This window comes from Azolla caroliniana, unplaced genomic scaffold (assembly GCF_043228905.1).
Source record: "Azolla caroliniana isolate FFs.n. ecotype wild unplaced genomic scaffold, voAzoCaro1.0.p SCAF_1, whole genome shotgun sequence".
Lineage (NCBI taxonomy): Eukaryota > Viridiplantae > Streptophyta > Polypodiopsida > Salviniales > Salviniaceae > Azolla > Azolla caroliniana.
Genome location: NW_028230436.1, coordinates 28,718,924 through 28,745,167, shown reverse-complemented (window position 1 = coordinate 28,745,167; position 26,244 = coordinate 28,718,924). Strand labels below are relative to the sequence as shown.

Sequence of the window (26,244 nt, the reverse complement as noted above, 5' to 3'; positions counted from 1 at the left end):
ATATGACCCAAACCCCCTAGAGATCTCACAATTGGAAAACGAAGAACAAAGCACAACACAAATCTCGAGTCACAAATCTAGAGGAGTTAACAAAAAAAGCCCGGGGGGGAGGGGGGCAATCACGAAGATTAGGCCCTAAAACCTAATTCATTGGAGACGTTCAGAGTTTAATTTTCTTTGCTCTGAAGTACATAATATTGTTTTATTTATTTATTTACATTATTGGTTCTTTTTAGTGGCATATTCTTTGGGCGCCTTTTTTTCCGTAGACGTGATTGGTAACCAGTGAAGGTGCTACAACTGGGCGGGCGGGCGGGCCAAGCCCGGGCCCGGCCAAGATCCGGCCGGGAATCCAAGCCTTATCCATGGCCTTCCTTGTACGGCACCTGTGGGAATGACACACACACACACACACACACTCAGAGAGAAAGAGAGAGAGATATGTATGTACATATGGCCATAATCCTTATTATATGTATAGGGAGGGAGGCTCTCTGTTCTGTGTGTGGTTTGTTTTCTGTTGGGCTATGGCGATGCTCACGCCTCACCGACAGGCTCTATACCATTGCTGTACGCGCCTGAACCTTCTTTCTTCACCTTTCTCATGGACTCGCCCCTGTACTGTTCCTTTCGCCTCTTCCCGGTTCCTATCGCGCCTTCAAGCGCTCCGCATGCTCGCCTCCCATGCTTCTTCATGGCCTCATCCTATTCTCTCTGTTGTTGGTTCTGCCATCGGGGATGATGATGATGATGATGATGATTCCCGCATTCCTATTTCTCTTCATCCTCTTCATCGTTATGCTGGTCTGAGCCAAGAGCAGGTTCGTGCTGTGGAGTCGAGCGAGACGTGCATTCGTGTGGTTGCGGGGCCTGGCTCTGGTAAGACCCGTGTCTTGACTCACCGTGTCATCCACCTCATCTCTCGCTGCGGGGTTTCGCCTCAGAACATCCTGGTAAGCTAAATAATCCTCTCTTCTCCAACACACTTTTAAAAGCCTACTTCATATGGCAATACTATTTCTGTCTCGAGCACTAGCATACAGAGTTTTTTTGCTTCAAAATGCATTTTTAAAAATTTTGTTTTGGGTGCTAGTTTAATGCTATTTTAAATATCAAGGGGGATGTAGTTTTCGTGTTAGTCTTGTAGAATATGAGTAGGAAGTTCGTCAACATTCCTTTGTTCTTCCATGGTATTCTGGTACCTGAGAGTCGTGTTCCGCTTCTTGCGCATTGTTTATTTGGCTTGTCAGGCTTGAAGTCTTGTATGGGTATTGGCTTTTGTTTGGGGGCTTTAAGGAAGCCAATTATTTTGGGTTTAGACACAACCTTGGGATATCCTGACAAAGCAACAGATTTCGTTTTGTGGCTTGGTGTGAATGAGAAGAAAAAGATGTAATATTGTTCTTGTACCCTTTGGTGAAACTGTCTCGTTGATAGTTAGTGTTTGCATAAGACAAAGGGCCCAACAAAGGCCTGAGTAAGCAAGTTAGGAAAGTATTGTCAGTTCCATGGCTTCTATGTCATGGATTTGGTGAAACACAATACCGATCTTGAAAGTGTTGAAACTAAAGCTAACTGCAAAAATTGCTGAACCTCTGACTGCAATGATTCCAAAACATAATAACAAAATGAAAATCCTTACAATAAAAGACATTGTATTTCCATGGTCATGAAGTGACACTTGCTGAATGTGTTGTTTACGTCTTGCTTTATTTGCAGTTTGTCACGTTTACCAATAAAGCAGCCCAAGAACTCCGTGAAAGATTAGAGCAACTTTTTGGGTCCGAAATAGCCAAACAGTTGACAGTATGAAAAACTTTCATGCTCAATTCTCATAGTATACGTTGCAAATATTCTTGATGTTTTAATCTGCCTTTGTCATAATTTATTAAGATAATGGTTCTTGAAATGTTTTACTGACAAACTCTATTTACTTTTTTTATTGGCAAGGTCGGCACATTTCATAGCATATGCTCAAAAATACTCAGGTGGTATCCATGCTCTGGTATAGACAAGAACTTTGTGATTTATGACGAAAAAGATTCTGAAAGGGTCGTCAAACAAATTCTAGGAGCAGTAAGGTCTACATTACTTTGGGACCTTATCTCATAGAAAAGATATCGGAAAGGATTATGGTCACTAAGATACATTGCGATGTTTGTTAACATTTCCTGCAGATTCCAAAAACCATGGTTAGAAAGGACAAGCAAGCGTCAAAAATATCAGCAATTCAAGACAATAACATCTATGAAGGAACTTTGGAAGACAGTTTTTTTCTATCAAAGAAAGGAATCCACAAGAATGAACAGAAGACACTTTCAGTACCAGCTTCCACTCTAGCAGCTGTACATAAGTCTTTACGGTCTGCTAGGTTGCACATGATCAAATGTTTTTTAAATAGCAAAAGACAAATAGCTCCTCCAAAGCTTCCTGGACATTTGTGTGAGGCAGATCTTACTATGGCTTTACTCTATGAGGTGTGCTATTACTCAAAACTATGGTTATATCCAAAATGATCCTACAGTGTGTGGTTTTATAATGAATACTGGGGCCAAGGGCCAGGATAATAGGGCTAGTGGTATGGACCAAGGGGTCATGGAACATTGATAGTCAAAATGTGTGAACAAAGAGAGGTATGGGGGAGCTCAGGGGCTAGGCACAAAGCTTTCATTGGCTACGCCTACCAGAAAAACTGTATAAAAATGTAGAATTACTTGGGTAAGTTGCTGAGGATGTTAGAATAATCATTATTGATATTAAATGAATGCACCGGTGTGTTTGTGTCTAATACTGATCACACAGAATGAAACTCTTGACACCTCTCACAAATCTCAGTATTGAAAGTTGCAGCTGTACACCTCAAACTGAACTTCAGTGAACCAAAATATATCACAAACCCAACCAATTTGTGAGAAATAGTGTTCTTTTTGTTGAGCTAAGACATGGAGGAGAGGCCATTTGTCTTTGACCAACAACAAGAGCCAATTGCACCATTTTGGAAGCCTTATTGAAACCATTCTAGTTAATACATAAATTTCTACATTGCTACTCATTTTTCTGTCCCTATGATAAAGCTGTTTTTGTTTTGTTTGTGCAGAAAACTTTGAGAAGAAATAATGCAGTTGATTTTGATGATCTGATTCATCTTGTGGTGCGAATGTTGCATTCTGATCATAAGTTGCGAGAGGTAATTTGAAAAAGTCCACCTATGTTTTTTTGTTTTTCATAGTGTGGATCCTTTTGTAGTGATTGACAAATCTGTGAAACTGTTCAATCTTCTATTTAAGGCATAACTTGTAGCAGGTAGATAGGTTCATTGAGCATTGTAGTTTCTCGATGGTCGTGCCTATCATGGACGAGATTGACAGGGTAAAACCAGATAAGCAAACCGGATAATGAGTTACATAGGGTTAGAGCTTGAGGCTAGGCTGGTTTCTAAAGTAGTTTCTCTCTAACTTGGATTTTCATTTTGAGCCATCATTGAGAAAGGAAAAAGCAGGGGGAAAGCATGAAGCAGACGCTTGGAGAAGATGCTGAACTTAGTGGTCTGTGAGGATATGTTGTGGGGATTTGTAGCTTCTAGGAGAAGTTATTTAACTTAGTGGTCTGTGAGGATTTGTTGTGGGGATTTGTATCTTCTATGAGACATTGTAAGGTTTGTGATTGGCCACTTGGTACATTACCATGTGGGTCTCATCTTCCATTTTGATCTCTTTAGAGATGTAAAGATAATCTCTCTTCCTTCCTTTCAGCTTATATTCTAGGCAGTGAGACTTACTCAATGTTAGTGACTGTAGTCCAATATGGGGTAAGCTCTTTCATAATATGATGAGTCAGTGGGATGCTTTTACTGACTCATCAAGGGCAGCAATAGAAAGAAGATAAACTTTATGCTTGGAGCATCTTTGCTTATGTTTTTAGATTAGTCTCTTGGAGACATTGCTTGGCGGTACACTCCCCCACAGTGTTGACTGGACACTGGTCAAATTGAGCCATTCGGTTGTTCTGTTGGTTACGTTGTATAATTGATGTTAAGCTCCATAGAGCATATATATCTCTATGTTATACGAATGTCAAGCCTTTGATATGCGAGCAAGTTTGAATTGTTAGTGTGTTAACAAGTGTATGCTTTACTCTGGCTGAAGCTTTAGTAGACAGAATTGTAGATCAAGAGAAATTTCAAAGTTCTACTACTCCATGCAATCAAAGCGCAGTGGTACACTAAGTTCCTGTGATTAATCTCATTGGGAGTGAAGAAACTACTTGATTATGTGACCAAGTTCTATTTTCAAGCATTCTAAGTGTGTACAAAACTCAATTGAGATCTATTAAACGCCACTAATTTGATATTTGTTCATATTAAGGACTCAGGTATGCGAAGAGCGGTGGAAATATGTACTTGTAGATGAATTCCAAGATACAGATTTGGTACAAAATGTTTTTTTTATGGGATTTGGTTATGTTTGAAATATTTCCTTAATGTATAGAAGCTAATATCTGTTGGCCTCTGCAGCTCCAATATGAGTTAGTTCGCCTTCTTGCCTTGAAGAATCAGAAGCTTTTTGTTGTTGGAGACATTGATCAGGTCTTCTTCTCATCCAAATAATGTGTTAATGAGTTTTCAATGGATAAGCATAGTAGCTTTGTTTGATGATGTATGTATTTTTATGACAAGTAATTCATGCCACTAGGATTACTTGGACCCATTGTTTTACTTGTGGGGTTGCAAGTACTTTGGCTACAAAACAGTCTGGATATTCACTTTTCTTTTAAAGGGTTTTGTCAGAACTTGTCTTTATTCTTAAGTTTCAGGATATTTCAAAGGCAGATTAGACATGCTGCCTTGTGATGATGGTGAGGAGTAGCATAGATATTGTCTTTTTTGCAGTTTCCATTGTCCAGCATTATCTTTCTGTGTATGTTAGAGCAAATATTTTCACACCCCAGTGATGAGTGACAGCCCATGTTGAAGGTATTGGTCGTTGTGTGACATGTGTTGATTCATATTCTGGATAGTCAGTGGAATGGTTCTTTGAGCTCTTACATGATCAGAAAGGAAAGAAGCTAGGCTTTCCTCACAGCTTGGGCACCCCCTTGCCTCTTCTTTAAGTTCTCTCATGATAACATAACATGGAAATTCTCTTCCCGTAGTTGTTTCTTATGCATGGTTTCTCTTACCATTCTAAATTAATGACTTTAATTGGTGCGGCTATATTTATATTGTTTCTACTGTCCACAGAATAAGTCAGGACAGCAATTCTAACGGATATTTTGTACTGTGTTTCTTAAAGATGGCCTATGATAGTCTTAAGAAACCGAGATAAATCGTTACACAACACAATCCATCTTGAAAATAAAATAATTGAATGCAACCATCCTCTCTATGAATGTAGAATATGCCCAATTCTATAGATGTAAACCCATGATAAAACTATCAACTTTCATTTAGATCCATCTTGTAGGCGTCATCCTAACACTTAATAATATGTTAGGTTTCTTTGATGGCTTCTTGTCAACCTCATTTCAGAGCTGTATATGTGATTGATAATGCTATGCAATGTGCAGATTAATTTGCAATGAGCTCATTTTTTTATATGGTTGTGATAAAGGCAATTTTTGGTTGGAGAGGTGCAGACCTAAGCCACATGCAGTGGGCGTTGGAAAAGGATTTTCCATCTATAGCTACTTTTCAGGTTCATTACTAAATTGTTACACATGCCTACTTGAGCTTCTTTAATCAAACCAAAGCTGAAGGGAATGTGTTGCTGCTTGCTTGTCCCAGCTAAGGGAAAACTACAGATCATCATCATCAATTGTGAAAGCTGCTTCAGTAATCCTTAAGCACAGCCATTACAACCGGAATATTGGATCACTGCACGCCTTAAGTCTTATTCCAGTGAAGGTGGTTTTTCAACCAACATGAAGCGAGATATTCCATATCATTATGAGTAATGATATTTTACGATATGATCATTAACAAAATTGTCTGTTATAATTGTTTTATGTGGATCAGAAATACAAAGCAGTACCTATTAGTATAGGAGAATTTGAAAATCCAAGGCTAGAAGCAAGCTTTGTTGTGCTAGAGATGGAGAAGCTTGTGGGGCAAGGAGCAGCTTCGTGGGGAAGCTTTGCACTGTTATATCGTACACGAGCACAGGTATTGTGGTACGATGTTTCACATACTTACAAGCTTTTAATCATCACTGAAAACTCTTTGCTACAGGCTTTTGAGCTAGAGCGTGCACTTGTGAAGGCTTGGATTCCTTTCAAGGTTTATGGGGCTGCACCATTTTATTCTCACAAGGTGGGTCTAAAGATTGAAGTTTTGTTGAATTAAAATTATGTTTACCAGACATGTTCTGACTACTATGTTTTCAGCGCAGGAGATAAAAATACTGATCTCCTACTTGCAATTGATAGCAAATTTTGGGAATGAAGTTGCTCTTGATTACTGCATCAATGTGCCTCCTCGTGGTAGGATATCAGGCTCAAGACTGGATTAATAGTTTTTAATCATGGTCATTCATCACAGATGTTGAAATAAAAAAGAGGAGGCCAGTGCTGGGGGAGGGAGATGGTTCGGGAGCAGTTGTGAGTATAGGGAATAGTTCATCGTGTGTAATGTTATTCTTGTTACACTGTGAGCTGCTAGGATCCTCACAAATCAGACTGAACGCCATAGAGACGCAAATGGAACCCACTGTAGAATATATTATTGAGTGCCTAAGTGCAATTATGGTAGCAATTACGGTAGATGGAAGATACAATGGAGATATAATATCATGTGGTCCAAATAGGCAGATACATATACAAGAGTGACTTAAACTACCTGAACAACCTTTGTTTGCTTAACTATGTTTAAATTGGTCAACAACCTTAGCTCTCTCAACTGAGCCTACATTTTAACTTACTCCCAACCATAACGGCTATATTCACGTAATGCATTTAGTTGTCAATCACCCATGGTGTTGGTCACAATCAAGAGTTCATTGATGCTTGTGCAAACCAATAATTCTGCCTCACCTCCTGATTCCCCATAACACATGTAGCTTGATAACATAGGTTGGGTTTATTTGAAATTCATCTCAAAACTGATTGAACATCAGAAATCGTAACTCCACGAGACTGCTAGAGTTGATGGAAAAGGAGACTGAGTGGATGTAGTTTCAGCAGAAGCTAAAAGAATAATGTCTAGTTGCATACTCTATGCACATGAAATCTATCAGTATTAATATGCTCACTTAATTTAGAAGCTTATTGGGCTATTTTCTAGTGGAATATTTACAGTTGAGCAACATCCTTTAAAAGTTTCAGTTTTGCAAATTTTTTCTTATGATTAAAATGCTTTAGATTTTGGTCTGTTTTATAAACTCGACGTTGTTGAAACCTGTAATCTCGGTCTCAATGCACAGGAATTGGAGAAAAAAGCATGAAAATCTTAAAAAATTGGGCCAGTGATAAGAACCTGTCATTTCCCATTGCATTGGAGGTAAAGCTGATGTGCAGCCTATCACAGTTATGCACAGAATCATGTAGGGTGGGCATATTTTGCAATCTGATCAACTTGCTATTCTGAAAGGTTTGGTGAGTTATTGCAGAAAATTTATACTGAATCTCTGACGCATAAGGACTTAGGAATTCAGGCAAAAGCAAGGCAAGCTATTTGTGCTAAATATTTATCTAAATCGGATATAAATCCCTTTTCTTTCTGAATTGATTTATAAATGCTAGTATTTTACAGGAATAGCATTTTCAGTTTTATTGAAATGATCCATCACCTTCGTGAAGTATGTTGCAAGGTGTCTGTTTTGCAGCTTTTAACTGTGGTTATTCAGAAGTAAGTATTCATACACCAGAGGACTTACAAAATTAAGTTTCCATGTGGTTATTTATCTTTGTATGACTATCTCTTTATGGAGGTTAAGGCCTTCGAATATCAATCTGAGCGTAGAACCTTTACAGATCTTGTAGGCTTTAACACCTTTGTTACTGTAAAGTACTACGTTTCCTAGCCTCTTGCCATCCCAACCCCAAAATACAAGACGGCGATGCTGCATCTTCTTCAGGGTACCTCTGGTCCTATGGGGCCACGGTACTTGAGTGCCTCTTGTAGGTTGTTAACCTCCTCTGATCCCTACAATTCCACAACCTAACCGTCATTAATGCAAGACAATAAATTGAAAACCATCTCCAACTCCACAACCCAACCGTGATTATGCCAAGACAATAAATTGAACTATCTTATGAGACATTGAGCAGTCTCCTGCAACCTTCAAACCTTGTATGAGACTGACAACGGGAATACTAATTTCAATTTCCACGTGACTGTGATATGTGGATGTTCCTTTACATAATAATTCGAATACGATGGTGGATCATCAAGCATAAAATATAAATAACTTACATGAATAATGATGAAGAGGTTCTGTGCTGATGATCTTCCAGTTTCACATATGATTGTTGTAGGCTTCTGATAATGTCTGGATAGGGCAGAGATAGAAGCCTATTACTTATTTCAGGAAGATGGGTTAAATGGAAAGCTGTATTTGATCTTAATATATTTTCTTACTTGTTAATTCAGTTTATCATTCCAGTCCTACATTGAGGCTCTTTCCAAGGATGATGCAGAGGCTAGGCAGCGAATTGAACGGATTCAGCAATTTCTGGTAATGTTTCCTTATAGTTGAAGAACATCAGAAGTTGTACAATTTATTTTGAAGCTTATGGTGTTATATGAACAAATATAGTCTGCTGCAGAGATATCTGAAAGCCGGTATGGAGTAGGTTACCAGGCATTGTTATCTTTTCTTGAAGACATAGCCTTGCTGACAAATCAAGAAGAAGAAAATCGAGACGCGGATCCTACAGGCGGCCAGGTTCGTTTGGGATTATCAGAATAGAATAAAACAGTGGCAAAAACATTCACTATAGGATGCGATGATTAAGAGTAACATAGTGTTACATGTTTTCAGCAGAGCAAAGTGACGCTGTCAACACTGCATTCTTCGAAAGGTTTGGAGTTTGATTGTGTGTTTGTGGTCGGAGTAAGTGACAGGGTGCTACCTCTGGAAGAATGTGATCCAGATGAAGAGCGTCGACTTTTCTATGTTGGAGTAACACGTGCTCGAAAACAGCTGTGAGTCTTGAAGTTAGAGTGTTCCCTTGTGTGAATTGAAAAATGTGAACGCTAACAAGCCGCTGCCCTGGATGCAGCTATTAAATGACCATTTAAGACCGTCGACTTCTATTCTTCATTTAAGAGTGTATATATTTATTAAATATATAGTAAGATATGATTTTTAGGGCAAGTTCTGAAAATGCCCCACTAGTTTAACGTAATTCCTGGGATGTCACCCTACCTCATAGAATTGCCATAGGGCCTAAAATAATTGCCACTAGAATGCCATTGTGGTAAGTCATTGTAAACCAGATGGCATAGAGACGTTTTGATCATATTGTTGTATTTCTCTAAATTAGATATCTCAAATAGCATGTTCTCTGAAAACAACCAATACGTCCTAATCTTTAAAAAAATTCCTAAAAATACTTGAGGTTCTCTTTGTTACCCAATATGCCCTCACGTTTTTATTATTTTCCCAAATAGCTGTGGTCAACCCCCTCAAGAGCAATTATGTGTTATTTCAGCAGTTACATTGTTAATTCTTTCCTAGTTTCTTTTTCAGGGGTTGACCAGGGGCATCTGGGGAAAAACAGAAACTTAAGGGTATTGTGGAAGTAATGAAAAACCCCGATGTAATTTAGTGACCTGTAAGATTTTGTTAGATGTGTTGTTTTAACATATTTCTGGAATTTTGGATTTTTTGTTTGGTTAGATTCTTACTCTATAGCTGTGAGCCTGCACCATGGCAACAGTCTGAACCTAACAAACTCTCAAGATTTGTCAAAGAGCTTATTCATGGACTTCCTCAGCATTGCCTCAATATTTGCTCGATCACAGGTGCCAGGGAAGATTTCAAATGATAGAGCATGTAAAATTAGTTAGTGCATGATTTAGAAGCTTTCGTGGACGTGATGGATGCTCCAAGCTTTCCTCAGCTTACTTCATGATTTAATGGTCCTAACATTAGAGTTAATGTCATTTCTTGAATTCAAAGAACAGGGTGGGAAATCTGAATGGGTGCTTATCAAGAATTACACCTTTATAGATGTTTGTGGAACATAAGTCAAAGTAAATGTGAAGATGCTCATTGATGGCAACGTGCATGGAGGTAAACACACTGATCTAGGATTTCAATGAAGAAATCATCAGGAATCACAAAAAATTTTGGTCGCATTTTTGAAAAATATGATTACCTAAAACTCAGGATCATGTTTTTGGTGATATGCTTTGGATTACCCATAACTGAAAAAGAGAGGAATCTAGTGGACCTTCAACTTTGTCAATCTAGTACAATCGGCATCATTTCTCATACAAATACCAGTCCATAGAGTAGGATATTCTTCCCAAAAAAGTATATTTACAAATAAAACATTAACAAAGTTTAGATTTTTCGTTCAGATGCAAGGAAGAACTTTGTGGAGCAAGGGAGTGGGTCTCCTCACATTGTAATGATAAAATTATAAAGTCTCGTATTAGTATTTGTCCATTTCGTGTAAATATCAGTACTGTAATATGTCTATGGATTGTCATTCGAACAATTTTTTAGTTGTACATGTATGTAAAATTATAGTACAATACTTGTACTTTGTGGACATGACTTTAAATATAAGCTACGCCTATTTTCATTGCAAGAATGTAGGGTTGATTCTGAGTAGTTATGGCAGCATGACCATACAACAAAATGATGTATCGACATTACTCTACATGTTTATATAATGTTGGATTTGATTCCCATGTTTTGTGGTTTTTGATACACGATTGGTACTAAATACTTGTTAGATCAACAATGCTCTGCATATTATTGCACAAAATAAACACTCGCCTATAGACATTGAATCCATCCATAACCATCTTTGAGACAACATGAGTGTTTGTACATGTTTGTGAGGTCGATATTATCAGCGACCAAAAATCATTTTAAAACATTGCCTATAGACATGTACATCACATCTATACCATCTTTGAGACAATATGAGTGTTTGTACATGTTTGTCAGCTGGATATTATTGGCAGCTAAAAATCATTTTAAAACATTGCATAATTCAATGCGGATATGATTAACGTTGGATTACTTGCAACTCTAAAGATTGTGAATGAAAATGTTTTCATGAATTGATTATGGCACAAGAAATCAGAGACCTTCAAATGATTGTTACATATGTTGTACTAACAATTGAATGTCTTTATTCCCATGACTAACAAACTTAAAATGACATGCAAGCATTTTTTGAGCTAAGAAGTTATGCTGCCTTCAAAGCATAGACATATCTCAAGCTTAGCAGAGTATTAGATTGCAAAACACATCTCTTAGACTTACTGATGACATGAACCTAAGACATGAATGTTTCATTCTACATTTATTTGATAGTACTTCCCACCCACCCACAACATAGACCATTGCTTTTATGGTTCTTTAGCAATAAATAGGATAAGAAAATTATTTTAAATTTCTGGCACAAGTAGAAGTTGCCAACATGGAGGTTGTTTTGCCCTCATGCCACTAAGTCCTATCACATGATATGGTCTAGTTGTAAAGCTTTTGCTTCATAACCTTCTAGCTTGTGAAGCCCCATTGGACATTGCATCATAGATATGGAAATTTCATGCGGGTTGTTTAAATAGTTTGAGGTTTGGGTGGAAGAGTGGTCAAGTGATTGGTACCACATCACGTGACGAGGAACATGACCTCAAACTAAAGAATAGGTTGATCACGGAATCAACAAGTTACGTATGAAGTATAATCTCTAGTGGTAAGTTTATGTTTCATGAGTATAAACATTTACATTTCACGTGAATTGTTAACACAAATTCCTAGCTTGAATTCATCTTGATTGTTGGTGGGTTCACTTAGGAGGGAAAAGCCTGATGTTATTGTTCTGTGTTGTTCACATTGTTGTGAAAATGTGTGTGTGTGTGCTACTCAAGCGGGACTACGGGGGTCTTGGACTTGGGAGGTCACAAGGGATGAGAAGGCGTGAATGATAGGTCCTAGACTCGAAGCATCCTCAAACTCAAACGGAGCCTAGAGTCGAATGGAGCCACAACTTGATGGAAGCCTAGAGTTGAAAGGTCCCCAGAATTGAAGGGAGCCTAGACTATAAGGGAGCTTAGAGTCAAGGGGAGTCTAGAGTCAAAGGGGGCTCAGAGTCGAAACACCCCTAGACGCGAAGGGAGCCCAGACTTTAAAAGCTCTTTTCTGACTCAAAAGTTATGCAAACGCAAAGGGTGCAATTACCTGAATGATGATTAACACTTGAGGGCAAGGTTATAATACATAATCAGTAAGAGTATAAAGAGACTTGAGGTTATGAGGCATTTTGCACAATATTAAGACGAAATGGTCACTTTGAAGGCCAAAGAATGCTACAATACAAAGAAAAATCCCTTTATAAAATAGCTTACAAATGTATGCGGTGATTAGATACACTGGCGGTAGCGAAAACGATATGATGAACTGTTAATAGAAACCCATTAAGTTTAAATGGAGACGAGAGTTGGGGAGTAAGTCAAAGTTTCCGGTTCAAGTGGGCCATTGAGACTGTGAATACCTCCAATAGCTATGATGCCTCGAATTGGAGTAGTGTTCTCGACTTTATCCTCCCCTTCAACAACCGACATGCGAGTTTGCCTAGCCCCGTCTTTGAATATACGAATTTGTAACAATGCTCGCCAGAGAGTCGGTCTTAATGTATGCTTGAGAACAAGAAGACCATCGAAAAGAAGAACCCTAAGTACTCGCGAAGAAGGAAACTCTAAAATCTCAAAGTGTGTTGAGGAAAGAAGAAAAAGAAGAAAGCAAAATCCTAAAGTTCGATGAAGAAGAAGAAACCCTAATGGTGCACTCTCGAAACACAAAATGAGCCACCCGAAATAAACCCTTTTCTCTTTTTGTAGTAAAAAAGAGGTGCCTAATTTCGACATTGAATGAGCTTATTTCGACAAGAAAAATTAATCCTTGATCCATGCCACGCTATCTAAGATTTAAGTTCTACACCCTTTTTAGCAAAGTGAATAGCTCTAACCACTTTGCTATTCACTTTTATTTATTATTCTTTACCCATATATATATGTATATATGTATGTAGTTCCATCCACAAGATCGAGGATCTAGAAAGAGTGTTGCTTCATTATACTAAAGCAATATTCGAAAGTAAGTATGACCTTCTCGGGATGGAAAGTGACGTTTGTTATAGAAATCTGGGAATTCAGATTGGGAAGACGAAATGCTAAACGACAAGGATAGTGAAACGATTTGCATTAATATTCAGATTCTGAGGAGGCTTGAGAGTAAACAAAAATCAAGGAAATTTTCAAATACAAAAGTATTAATGGAATCCTAGAACAATGCTCGTTCAACAAATGCTACCTGAATGGATATAGCCCTTATTCACAGTGGAAGGGGTTTGTTACTAATCTTTCAGACAATTCTACCTTTTTCCCTTTTCCCCTTTTTTCTACCTTTGGCCACGCCACATCACAACAATGTTTCTAGCTAATAATGTTTTGTGATTATAGAGTTCACATGTTTTAGGATCCTAGTGCTCCTTCCTATTTACGTAATGTGTTTAAGTTAGAACTAATGAGCCAACGCCCTTGGCAAAAAACATGATCATGTAGACACATAATATACATGATGGGATAAAACACACCATTTTAGGAAAACCTATAATCCATGATAAGAAAAAACTTTGGGTTTGTCCCCCAACAACACAAGGAAATTAGATGCCCCCCCCCCCCCCCCCCCCAAATATATTGTTGACATTGTTCCATGAAAACAAACATACCATTGTATTGTGCTCATAAATAGGCATGTAGTTTGGTTCCATCATATTAATATATTCCTCAAATTGTTTGCTTAAAACAAAAACACCTCTGTTTTGTGCACATAGATAGGCATGTGGTTTGCAACTTCCAACATTTTAAATAGTTTTATAAAGTACACTTTTGGGAGAAACTCAAATACAGTACAAATCAAGGAAAATAATCATTATTGTAGTTTTACATATGTGACTTAGTAAGCAGAAAGTCCACGAATTATAATGCAAAGCATGATTGTACTCTTACATTTGCGTAGTTAGTAAGTTTATTGGAGGAGCCTCTTTAGAAATACACGGAGGAATAGGCTTCTCCGGATAGTTCACTGTGGGGGTCTTTTCCCAACTGATTACATCATAGTTTTTATCCCCATTCATCTTCTTACGTATCCTTATTGCTCTCATTGCTGCTCGCCACCTATATAAAAAGATCAATTGGGTGCCATAACATCATTTTGTAGGTGGAACGTATATTCACACTATTTGATATATAGAGATATCATGAACCATCTCCAACCTTGGATAAAAGCAACCCTTTGACTATACAAACCATAGTTTGTGATGATGAAGTGACATGAAGTTTCTTAGGGTCATAGAGAAACAAGAACATGAAGTGTCATAGAACAAGAGTAAAGCTCATCAAATTCCCAAAGGATGTTAGTGGAGGTGACATGAAAGGAAATAATATCAAAATAACAATAACATTTTGCATATATCTACTTAAAGAATTGTCTAAAGGTCACCTAGACTCGAGAGTACCTCATAATTTTAAGATCTCTCCATCATAATTGCCAATCAATTTGTTCACAATCACAAGATAAACATATTCAAAGATAAACCAATTCAAGCACACAACGATTGAGCTCAATTTGGGCATATTTTATGAATGGTCACGACACCTAAATTGGGGGAATCAAAAGTTTAGGGAGACGTTAGTAAAACTCTATCAAATGGCCCATTAGAGTGAAAGGATTCTAAAAGGTTATTAGATTGTGTGATTTAACGTTGTGTAGTAATGAAACTTGTGACATGATCTAAAACAAAAACCAAGAAGTTTCTCAACAAAAATGCCTTTCTTAGTAAATGAGAAAACAATATTCTTATATTAAAAACCCTTACGAAGCTCATCGAGTGGCATGTATAGAGTAAATTAGTCACATACACTAAACATGGTTCTAATTAGAATGTGCAAGGTTATTTCATTAGATGATTAAGTATGATTAATGAAGATGATTTAAAAGCCATTGATTAATGGATAGATCAACGGTTCATTGTAATTTCATTGAGTGATTTAGGTAGTGAATTTATATGATTGTGATGTTACTTACAAAAGGCATTCAAGTTAGAGAGCATATATGGAATCACAAACTTACCTACTAGACGCATCGTTAAATTTAGCCCTTTCACCTTCGTAACCATCATGGTATTGAAGCGTAATGGGATTGTATGGTACACTCGTACGGTTGGCTACCACCCGTGCATGTGGATGTTCATTTCGAATCCAAGCGTCATGTTGTTGAGATTTTACCCATTCCACATCGCGTTCTACCATTGATTTCTTTTCTCTTTGAGTTCTTTGTGCAATGTGCGATTCCAAAATAACCTTCAATTTACATTGTGTATATATACGAGTTATTTGGATTTGATGATACTATTATTAAAATTCACAAATAATGCCAATTGTGGTGTGTTCAACGTATTATCTACCGTGCAAAGGTTGAGTATGTTTGTATATCACAATAAATCCAAGCTATGATATCTAATAATATTAACTAGGATGATTGTTGTTATAGAAATATTGGTTATTTCAATAGGATATTAAAATATGTTCAAGCACTTAGAGTTGGTCAAATAATCTTACCTTTTTCTTTGATTGTGTATTTGTATGGTCTTGCTTGGTAAACACATCGACATCCTTTCGAAGCCTTTCATGTTCAGGTACATAGCTTAACGATGTCGGGTCATATGGCTGAATGACATTCTTGTACACATCATGTCTAACATGACCGAACTTTCTTGCTGCAAGCCTTTCTTTCTCTAAAGCATCCTAGTTATAAGATGATGATGATGATTATTATTAAGAGTATTATGATGATCATGTAAGATTTTGGCCTTGTTCCACCACTACGTGCACTCATCTTTGAATGACTTATAACCTTATAATTTTTAGATTTACTTTGGTAAGATCACGTTTACGTAAGCACAAACGTGTTTAATAAAAGCATTTTAAGAGGCTTCCAGATCAAAGCATTCCACATACAAGTGTAGGTAGGCAACTGATCTACGTGGCGTGCGGGCGGGCGGGCGGGCGTGCGCCGCAAGCAAGCAAGCACCCTTCCACAATTACAATTATGCAACCTTGGGTGATTACACTGAAAGTAGGTGGCATTGTGAAGTATATACATAAAGCTTTAAAATAGTCATGGATGGGTTGATAATACCAATGTCTTGGGGAGGGCAGCTTTACAAAGGTTGATGACAATGGGGCCAGATGATGTTTTTTGTTTTACAAAGCTTTTAAAAAAAAGTAGTGATGGTTTTTAATCCGGGGGCGTGGAGAGTCACAGAAACCAACCCAAACAGAGACAAAGACACAGACACACAGACACAGACACAGAGAGAGAGAGAGAGAGAGAGAGTATATAGAATGGATTACATACATAGTCAGAGTTATGGAAATGGCGTTTCTCGTCGGAAGTGGTGGTGGGGGTGGGCGCTTCCTTCTCTCTGGACGATGTCCCCCACCCTCCCACCCCCCGTGTAGCATGATCATGAGCAGGACGACGACAACGACGACGATCCACCCCTCCCTCTCCAACCTCCTCCTCCTTCATCTTCTTCTGTATCTCTCTCTCTCTCTCTCTCTCTCTCTCTCTCTGTCTTGTCTTGTGTGTGTGTCGCTCTGTGCGTCTACATATGCATGCGTTCATACATACGTACGTACATACCTGTATATGTATGTATATACGTAGATACGGTGGTTGCTTATGTAATGCATGGCATGGCATGTATCCTTCCACGCCCTAACATCCCACACAAAAAGGAAAACAAACGAGGGTGTTATGTATCCCTCCAATCCTTACCTCATTTTAGAAGACTCTCCTCTCCTTCCATCGTTAGTTAGTTACACACATACCGAGTTTTACAAATTCTCATTCTATGGACGCCAAATAAAAGTTGACGCGAAACACAGCTTTATTTTGTGTGTGTGTGTGTGTGAGAGAGAGAGAGAGAGAGAGAGAGACTAGGATCAACATTTACTGAATTAAGAGACATGTACGAAGTATGTAATAGAGACTAGGATCAACCCCTACATTCCACAATGGCATCTAGTGAATTAAGAGATATGTTTGTACTATGAAGTATGTAATAGAGAAGTGAGAAATTTGGGTTTTGAACCCAAGACGAAGTGTTATGGCAAGTAATTACAACAAAAAAGAACATGAAGATTGAGGACAATACATATAGTTTTTTTATTTTTGCACCATTCTGTTGGAGGACAATGCATATAGGTCCATTAAATGTCCTATGGCATGTATCATTTTAGAAGTACTTATCGGACATTTGGCAAGGTTTAAACTCGTTGTTATTTGAGGCATCAACAATGGGTTTTTTCTTATTATGTTCAAAATGGTCCATATGACGAGTTGGAGATATTGTTTCGATTTTTACAATATTGGGGATTGCAACACAATTGGAATGTGTAATGCTTTCATGTTTGATACTAGCCATGGGGTGAAAGCCTATATGAAAAAGTTGAAAGGCATTCTTATGTAGAATTTCTAGATGTTAGAGCATGTGGGGACCATTTCTTCAAGTGCATATTCTATTTTTCTAGTGGGGTGTTAAAGGACGCCCCTCTCCCTACATAGGATAAGTAGGTAGAGGACTCTAAGAAGTGTTTGTAACAAGTGGATTTTACATACAAGAAATATAATTGTGTTCTGTTACTAGAGAGAGAGAGGATTGTATTCTAGTGTTTCGATTCACTTCCCCTTAATGTGCACAACCGAAATTTATCATAACTTATCTGCAAAATATCAATCTACAATGTAAAGTAATAAGGCCATTACAAATGAACATCCATTATTCAAGAATGTAAAGTAATAAGCAACTTTATAAAACAACATACGATCTTTTATTTTTCAATATTTATTAGATCATTCAAAGGGTTAACCACGACAAATCTTTAAATAACTTTTTCGAAAAAGAAAAAGAAAAACTTTAAATAAAGATTTCTGGCTGGTTTTTTGCGTTAAGGAAAAGGAATGACGTGCACAATTTCTCTAGAATTTGAGAGAGAATTAATAACTCTATAATTAACTTGTAGCCTTTGCAAGCATTTCAATGGAGGAGATGTTCAATGATGGATATTATACACCAGCTGATGTACAGTTTTTGGGGACCAGATGTCTGCTCCATGTCAGCTATCTTGGTAATAACACTGGAATAAAGGTAAATGGCATTTGCTATATCACAGATTCTTGCAAGACAAACAAACATGCCATGCCGCCTTCATCGTGTAGCCCCAGTAACATGTGCTTTTATCTAATTATGGTTCTCTGGTAGCAATTGTTTATGACACGAATATCTGTGAGGTCAATACTTGAAGCTTGATACCAACCACGTACAACCACTTACGAAGGTATAGATTCTGTAGTCAATTGAATTTCTGATAACTCTCCAAGAATCTTGGTTTGCCCCACCTCTTTTAATTTCTCTGCCAGCTCATTCACATTATGCTTACTCCCAATAATAATCCCTTTGGATTTTATAAAATCGACAAGCTTCAGCGTTGCATCATGTAAACCCTCTTTCTGGTATGCAGATAGAAGAGTGGTCCAATTCACCTGCAGCTTAGAATAGAGTAATCTCAACAGGTCAGGTATATTACATAAAAAATCTATGAAACTTAATTATCTATGTTCGGAAGTTTAAAATTTACCTGATCAAGCATGGATCTCTGCCTAATCACTGTACCATCAAGAATCTGATCCAAGATTTTAGTGTGGGAGCCACACAGTAGGAGGATTGATTCTAATGAGCTTGCTGAGGGCCGCTGATTGAAATACTGCAGAGTACAACTATCATTACTTCACAAAACTCAATACATATAAACGAGGTACTAACTATCAAGTTTTGGTTTCATACAGCTTCAGAGAAATGGGAAAAGAAATTGTTCATCCTAATGTATACACACGTGTTTATTTATTGGCAGCCCTCCATGCAAAAAGCATAAGCAATATCTTACACGCTCAAGCAGGCCATTGTGGTCTTTGACAGACGTGGTTATTCTTCCTTGCCCTCCTAGGTTGGCATGGAATATTGACTACATTGAAATAGTCATTACAACATACAAATTGACATAGATATTCTATGGTGTGGCTGCAGTAGACAGGCTTTTGCCATGTCAGAAAACATTTCTTCAGATTCATATGTAGATGAGCATTAAATTAATGTCTCAAACATCATACCATGTCTCATACATAATGAATGCATCCACACAAAACATTTAATGTAACAGCAATATAATTGTTATATTTTATATAGTTACAATTCCTAGTCATTATCCATCCTCAAGAATTTGCTTACGTCCACCATTATAGTTACCCCTTAAGTTCATGCAATTAAGAAATGAAATACTTACCTCCACAAAGGTCTGGACATTGAAAATCAGCAGTACTTAATTAATCAGGGAACTTTTTAAATTTGAACAACCTACCATCATTTCTTTGAGGAATTTAAAAGCTTCATCTGCTCTTCTCTCTTTGCAAAGAGCATCAATTACAGCGGTAAAAATTTGTTCAGATGGTGGTATAGCAGCCTTTTTCATTTGAGTGTAAAGCTTTACTGCCTCGTTAATCCTCCCAGCCTCTGCAAGGCCGACAATCAATGGTACATAGCTGTTCTGCACAAGTTAATGATTGACTCTATTAATCTCTCTTCAAATCAGGGTGTACCTTCTCAGTAAACAAAAGTACATATTGTGATACCTACAAAATTTGGGCGAAACTTCCGGAACTTTAAATCAGAGAATGTCTGTAAAGCAATGTCAAACATTCTTTCTTGGCAAAAGTAGAATATTAGTATATTAAATGTGGCACGATCTGGAGATACAGATTCTTGGCTCATCCTTTTCAATGTATCCATAATAGCATCCCTCATGCCAAGTGTACAATATGACTTCAAGATTGAGTTGAATAAGCCTGAATCTAATGATCCTCTCATTTGTGTAATTGCTTCATTGCTTAATGTTTCTACTGTCTCTGCTTTACCCAACTTTGAATAAGCTGAAATCAGCATAGAATATGCATGATTCCCTGTCCATTTTCATCAAACAAATTAATTGACGGATATGAAAATAGCATATGTTGCTAAAAACAAATGAGAGAATGAAAATCAGTATACCTGGATTAATGCCCTTTGTTTTCATTTCATCAAGTAGCAACCTTGCATCTTCCAACTGACCAGTTTTGCAGAATGAATCGATCATGACAGAATATGTCACCTGCAACCCCAATCCTGGATTACTCAAGTGGAATTTTCAGAAAATCAATTACAAGATAATTTCCCAATGACAGGCACTATTTCCTAGCATTAAGAATCCCTTTATTCCAGGTAAGTCATAAACGCACTTCACAAAAGGAAAAAACTCAGTTAGATCCTTCCAAGCAAGAAATGATCTCGTGACTGGCTTCTTCGTCTATTCCTCGGATAGACAGAGAAGCAGGACAGTCACAAAAACTGAAAGAAAAGTTTATTAGAAAGAAACTCATTTAATATTAAGTCTTTCATTCACTTCATATCAATTCGCACAAATTGAACATTATCTAAAATTCCTAAAGAAAGATAGAATGATAAACATATTAATTCAAAAGTACACATAGTGGGGCGTAGAAGATAACTACATTGGAATGCTCAGAAAATGTAAAACATTCGGTGTCTATAAAATTGGAATCAGAAATATAGAGAAGCGAATAGTTGAACATAAACTTATTTAAGATATTTCTATACAAGCTTTACATCATTATGATTTTATAGACACCGAATGTTTTACATTTTCTGAGCACTTTCAGAAATTATTCTGCATTTTCTGATCACTCTCAATGAATGACTCCAATATACTGAAAACAATCATGGTGGAGTTCTCATGACAAGTTACTTTGTACCTGCAATGTTTTCATATCCAAATCTTCCACAGAGTTTGCAAATTATGTAAAGGTTCTGGCTTAAAAGTCTTATATATGCCCGCTTAATAAATGCCTGCCACCTTCAAATTAATTTGAGTATATTTGTGAGAAAAGTGACTAGTTGAACATAAATGTATTTGAGATATTCCCATATAAGCTTTGCATCACTATGAATCTTGTCCCAATTTCATAGACATCAAATGTATTTTCTTTTCTAAGCACCATCAGAGAAATCATATATCCAATTCTTCCACACCGTTTGAAAATTATGTAAAGGCTCTGGCTTGAAAGTCTTATTATGTAGTCCTAATTAATGAAGACCTCCCACCTTCAAATTAAGTTGGGAATATCATTGAGAGGGGTGAATAATTTAACATAAACTTATTCGAGATATTTCCATAAAAGCTTCTTCATTCGAGTCTTAGAACCTTCTTTTCCAGGTAGTATTGCCTAGGGCAGGCACTAAGAGGTGCAGTTGGATGCAGCAGCAAACTTTCAAATGTGTTAAAAAACTATTTTTGCATTCAATGGCTCTTCCAATGTGTCTCATGCTTCTTTGGATGTTTAATTGCTTGTGATATCGTTTAGATAATTATCTTTCATAGCTAGGAACATATTTAAAGGCTTTTTTATTACTTGCAGCTGATATACTTTTGTTTTAGACAGCTTCAGGACTTTTTTCATGAAGTTTGCGCTAGCGTAAGACATGAAAACATCAATCCTAACTCCCCTTTCTGACAAGAATATGTGCACCAAACTCTAATCTCAGAAAATCTGCGGCAGCTATTATTTCGTAACATCCTATGCTTACCCATGATATTAGTGTATACAAATTAAAGAACCTCGACAACAAAAGATGCAAGGAACAATCTCATGTATCTTTGCATGATTGTCAAATCTGTTAGCACCATATATATGTAACAAATTGATGTTACTTTGCTTTGTACTTTTCTTTTGTACATTCTAGCTCACCTCCCCCGGAGGACAATCAAGAGATGGCATCTCTGTAAAAATAAGCCGTGCTTTCTCCAGGTTCCCAGAGTTTGCATACACCTTTATTAGACAATTTAATATAACCTGGCATGAAAGTAACGTCACTCTTTGAGCAAGGTAGTAACTACTTCAATACCTTAATAAATGGAATCTCACCATAAGTGTACCTCATCCAAAGGCAAGCCAGACTTCTTATAATGTTGAAGTAATGCTTCTGCTTCCTCTGCTTTCAGCTTTTCAGCATACATGTTGAACAATGAAGCATAGTGAAATTTTATTGGTTTGATACCATCTGCTTGCATTTCTTCAAACAAAGTCCTTGCCTCCTCCTCCATTCCAGAACTTGCATAGACATGAAGAACAGATGCATACACAAATGAATCAGCCTTTAAACCTTTTGACAGCATTTCTGACATGTACTTTTTGGCCTTCATGTATGCACCTTTACGCTTTGCACATCCTGTAATAATCTTTTTAACCAAACACCCCATCCTCAGCTACAGAATTGAAAAAATAAAGCTTTACAATTACAACAAGAAATCAGCAAAACGTTCTTACAATACTATAACTGTACACATCAGGAAGAAATCCATCAGCCTTCATATCCTCAAACACCTTGAAAGCTTTCTCAACATGTGCTGCGCCAATAAGAACTTTAAGAAGTGTGTTGCAGACAAACTTATTAAGTTTTATGTCCGGATCTGTAATATCTCTGTAAGACTGTAAGACTCGGTTATGTTGCCCTGCTTTTGCCATCAATACGATGTATAGGGACACACTTTGAGGTTTTAATTTCTTATTGGCTTTCATCCAATCGAAAACCTGCATTTCAACTCTCTCTGACACACTCAAAAACTCTCTATTCACACACATATAGCACATCCTTATTGGCTTGTCCAATCAAAAACCTTGTATTTCAACTCTCTCTCACACAAAGATTCTCTCTTGACTCACACACATACTCTCATCAATCGAAATGTGTGCAATGATTGGACCAAATTGACAATGTGTGGACCGCAAACTCGATTGTGGTCATGGGTGGAGCATTGTATCAAGTGTGATACTCGGACTCACTAACTTGTTCAGAGAAAAATATGCATAGTTGATAACTCTCCTTGATTATTTCCAATGCACAATCTTGCATCGAAGAGAGTGTCAACTACATCATATGGATGCAATGGTGGTTGATGGCAAACATAGGAATGGACTCTACCAAGTATTAGTGAATGCAATTTTCCAATTCTTCTGCTAACATGTGCATGGGTAGTTTGGTGCAACATGTGTAATATAAATCATACCATTGCTTCTACACATAATGTAAAATGTATATAATTGTAAACACCAATTATGTTCAAATTAATCAAACAGTGTCTGGACGTAGTTGAATGAATGTAAGGATTCAGATTCTTACCAGGCCTACTTGGTCCCATTGTTTTCGCTGTATAAACCGTTTCAGGATGCTAGTAAAATCTGAAGGAGACAACTTGTAACGAAGTCTGCAGACATGGTCAATGATGAGTTACCTTCAGAGATCAATAGCGTGTTTCAGATCAAACTCTGCTTGGAAAGCTATACATCATTAACTTTAAAAGACAATCGTTTCAATTGAAACAGTTCGGGTCTAGATAATAGCGATGAAAAGATAAAAGCAAAGCCACTTTTAGAAGAGAAATTGGCCACAATTATATAGACACAAAGGCAAATAGCTAGATTCCATCAAGATGCAAGAGAAAATGTATGACATAACAAGATTTCAAACTAATGGAATCCAATGAATAAGTACAAAACACATAATGTGATGACAGGCTTCTCATCGCTCTCATAATATATCTCAAAACACAGATCAAACTATTCTCCCTTTAATGCTCATCAACATAAAATGTGCACTTGTGATGGAAAGGGTGATCCAGAAGAAGCAAAAATCCAGAACGTTTCTTTTTGTCTACCTTAACCAGCAAACACATGAGATTGGTCAAAAGAATCTTCGTTTTGGAACTTATGGACACCACAAAACAAAGAGGACAATGGGTGTGGCAGATGTTAATAGTTCAACCTCAAGGTTTGAAGCAGGCTATCAGTCTCATACGCAAAATCACTAGGATGGCGTAATCAAGGCCCATTGGCTATGGTCCAATTTCACAAACTAGTCATCTCCTTGAATCTATATACCCTACATTGAACCATAGGTTAAAGATAGCTCTAACACTCCAAAAGGTCATTACTTTCAACAATTCATCTTTGCATATATAGAGTGTAGATGTAAAGTGACCCAAAATTACCTCATCTATCAAGTTGTTCACATATGACTGATAAATTACTGGACGTCCAGTACCTCAATTCCCCATGCAACACACTGCTCTCATACTCTCGTGCTCCAGTTCTATCATGCTGTGTCAATAACTCCTAGAAGGTGTATGACCTAGATTCCACAACCTCCTGTACCTAGAACTCAATCAAACATTGCCAGCCGTATTACTTGTAATTAAAGAGCACACACTCTACTGTTAGACCTTGGAAGGAGAATTCTGAGCTATTGTATTCTGATGACCAGGCACCAACTTGATAGCTGGTTATTCAAAATTCATGATTACACTTCCAAGCCATCTCGTTTTAGGAAGCTTGCATAGATTTATATTTTTGTTTACCTCATTGATGAGTTAACGTGAGCTGTTGTCATCTTTGCTGGGTAGCATATGCTATTATTTTAGAGATGTAGATCTCTCTTTTTTTCTTTTTCTTTCTTTTTTTCTTTTTCTTTCATTTTTCACTCTAGATTTTGGAATATTATTATAAAATAGTAAAATTTTCTGATAAACTTCGAGCATTTTCGTTGGCTTTGATTCCTCAATCAACACTTGGAATTCCAAGCATTCAATCAGCCTTCTGGTATATGAGGCATCTCTTCCCAACGAAGTTAGCCTTCTGAAATAGAATTTACGTACCCCCTGATTCATTTTGCATTTTATGACACCACCAGAAGACAACGACAATGGAAGAAAGGTACTTACTGATCAAGGGTGTCAAGGATGCTACTTTTCGTTGTGATAATTGATTCCACGATCTTGTCTCTGTCCAGCCTCGAGATCGGAGCAGAAACAGAAGTTTTGCTAGGTTCAGACCAGATGTACTTGGATAAGACTCCTTCAAGGTTGTCTTCGGAGGCAATCTTGCTCATTTCGTCCTGTACATCGTTTCTTCCTTCTGCATCCTCATCTTTGTGGGAAGGACCTACTTGTGAGCCCTCCCTGGCGGAAGAGGAAGCAGCAGCAGCAGCTGATGCAGAATCGAGTTGCGACTGCGTTGGAGCGGGGCGACGGGAGGGGAGAGTTCGGTTCGGGGGAGAGCAGAAGAGAGAAGGGGAGGAAGAGGAGAGGTTGGGGGTGGATTGGAAGAGTGGAGGAGAAGAAAGCTTCAGGCCCGCCATAGCTGGCAGCAGAAACTGAACCTGAGCTTCTTTTGCGTTAGTTTATTTCATTTGATTTCCTTGCTTCCTTATCCACGTTACACAAATGTTATCAGGATTCAGAAGAAGCAGCATATAATGACAATAAATACAATAACAATAACAATAATTCAGTGATAGCTTTGCTATGTTCAGACCAAATGTACTTGGATTCAGTAGTAGCTTTGCTAGGTTTTGACACTATGTACTTGGATACGACTCGTTCAATGTTATAATTGGCCCCTCTCCTGAAGATCTTTTTAACAAAGAGTTGCCGAAGCGGAAAGACGTTGAAACGAAGACACATGCACCCCCGTGAGTCCTGATATTAGCTAATGGCCGCAATGCACCCAACAACCACCTTAGCTTACATAGCTAGCACCCATCGCAAGAATAATCCAGAGCTATATCTTGGTTAGACACTTGGAGCTTGTTGAACAACTCCAGCTTTACCATAAACTTGTTGCACAACCACAACAATGATGCACACACGTAATAAGAACATTGGTGTATGCCCCAATGATGAAGATGATGGTGGCCACCACAATTTCACCCACTCCCCTCCAATCTCTCTCTCTCACACACACATGGCCCATCACTACTACCACCACCATAAACAATGGCATTGCAACTCATCACCATAGAAAACGTCATTGACAGCATTGCTCAATCACTATTGTT

General features: G+C 37.7%; 3 protein-coding genes across 8 annotated transcripts; 1 reads left to right on the top strand and 2 right to left on the bottom strand.

Moving 5' to 3' along the window:
- The first annotated feature begins 509 nt into the window (after window positions 1–509).
- Window positions 510–10,642, top strand: LOC147869480 (uncharacterized). 6 transcript variants are annotated; one of them, XR_015530766.1, is made up of 20 exons: window positions 510–953; window positions 1,720–1,806; window positions 1,951–2,076; window positions 2,178–2,477; window positions 3,098–3,187; window positions 4,372–4,428; window positions 4,514–4,585; window positions 5,610–5,693; window positions 5,783–5,902; window positions 6,014–6,160; window positions 6,227–6,307; window positions 6,387–6,477; window positions 7,416–7,492; window positions 7,602–7,657; window positions 7,745–7,840; window positions 8,585–8,669; window positions 8,751–8,879; window positions 8,976–9,139; window positions 9,837–10,232; window positions 10,329–10,642. XR_015530766.1 is itself a non-coding variant. In XM_087329952.1 (19 exons), the coding sequence occupies exons 1-19, from the start codon at window positions 528–530 to the stop codon at window positions 9,982–9,984; spliced, it is 2,433 nt and encodes an 810-aa protein (XP_087186078.1). In that variant the 5' UTR covers window positions 510–527; the 3' UTR covers window positions 9,985–10,317. The 6 variants fall into 6 exon arrangements, 3 of the variants coding, with proteins under 3 accessions (XP_087186078.1, XP_087186067.1, XP_087186094.1); XM_087329952.1 differs by lacking the exon at window positions 10,329–10,642 and having other exon boundaries at window positions 8,979–9,139; window positions 9,837–10,317; XM_087329941.1 differs by lacking the exon at window positions 10,329–10,642 and having other exon boundaries at window positions 9,837–10,317.
- Window positions 10,643–14,084: 3,442 nt separating this feature from the next.
- LOC147869479 (uncharacterized) lies at window positions 14,085–16,772 on the bottom strand. The gene is made up of 4 exons (XM_087324929.1): window positions 16,599–16,772; window positions 15,800–15,985; window positions 15,312–15,541; window positions 14,085–14,356 (listed from the first exon to the last, which is right to left on the bottom strand). Exons 1-4 carry the CDS (start codon window positions 16,770–16,772, stop codon window positions 14,185–14,187), a joined length of 762 nt encoding a protein of 253 aa, XP_087181055.1. The 3' UTR covers window positions 14,085–14,184.
- Window positions 16,773–18,230: 1,458 nt separating this feature from the next.
- Window positions 18,231–25,623, bottom strand: LOC147869478 (uncharacterized). The gene is made up of 10 exons (XM_087329930.1): window positions 25,130–25,623; window positions 23,533–23,617; window positions 22,680–22,943; window positions 22,289–22,591; window positions 22,101–22,205; window positions 20,347–20,446; window positions 19,936–20,258; window positions 19,661–19,846; window positions 18,884–19,009; window positions 18,231–18,788 (listed from the first exon to the last, which is right to left on the bottom strand). Exons 1-10 carry the CDS (start codon window positions 25,543–25,545, stop codon window positions 18,576–18,578), a joined length of 2,121 nt encoding a protein of 706 aa, XP_087186056.1. The 5' UTR covers window positions 25,546–25,623; the 3' UTR covers window positions 18,231–18,575.
- Window positions 25,624–26,244: the final 621 nt, after the last annotated feature.

Excerpts from the sequence above, each read along its gene's own strand:
- LOC147869480 (XM_087329941.1), top strand. The coding sequence starts at position 528 with ATGGCGATGCTCACGCCTCACCGACAGGCTCTATACCATTGCTGTACG. Across the intron at positions 2,478-3,097 it reads CTATGGCTTTACTCTATGAG|AAAACTTTGAGAAGAAATAA; the intron begins GTGTGCTATTAC and ends TTGTTTGTGCAG. Across the intron at positions 6,308-6,386 it reads CACCATTTTATTCTCACAAG|GAGATAAAAATACTGATCTC; the intron begins GTGGGTCTAAAG and ends TTTTCAGCGCAG.
- LOC147869479 (XM_087324929.1), bottom strand. The coding sequence starts at position 16,772 with ATGAAGGAGGAGGAGGTTGGAGAGGGAGGGGTGGATCGTCGTCGTTGT. Across the intron at positions 15,986-16,598 it reads ATTTCCATAACTCTGACTAT|GATGCTTTAGAGAAAGAAAG; the intron begins GTATGTAATCCA and ends TCTTATAACTAG. Across the intron at positions 14,357-15,311 it reads TTTAACGATGCGTCTAGTAG|GTGGCGAGCAGCAATGAGAG; the intron begins GTAAGTTTGTGA and ends CTTTTTATATAG.
- LOC147869478 (XM_087329930.1), bottom strand. The coding sequence starts at position 25,545 with ATGGCGGGCCTGAAGCTTTCTTCTCCTCCACTCTTCCAATCCACCCCC. Across the intron at positions 22,944-23,532 it reads AATGGGACCAAGTAGGCCTG|GTTTTCGATTGGATGAAAGC; the intron begins GTAAGAATCTGA and ends GTTGAAATGCAG. Across the intron at positions 20,447-22,100 it reads TTGATTGTCCTCCGGGGGAG|GTGACATATTCTGTCATGAT; the intron begins GTGAGCTAGAAT and ends TTGGGGTTGCAG.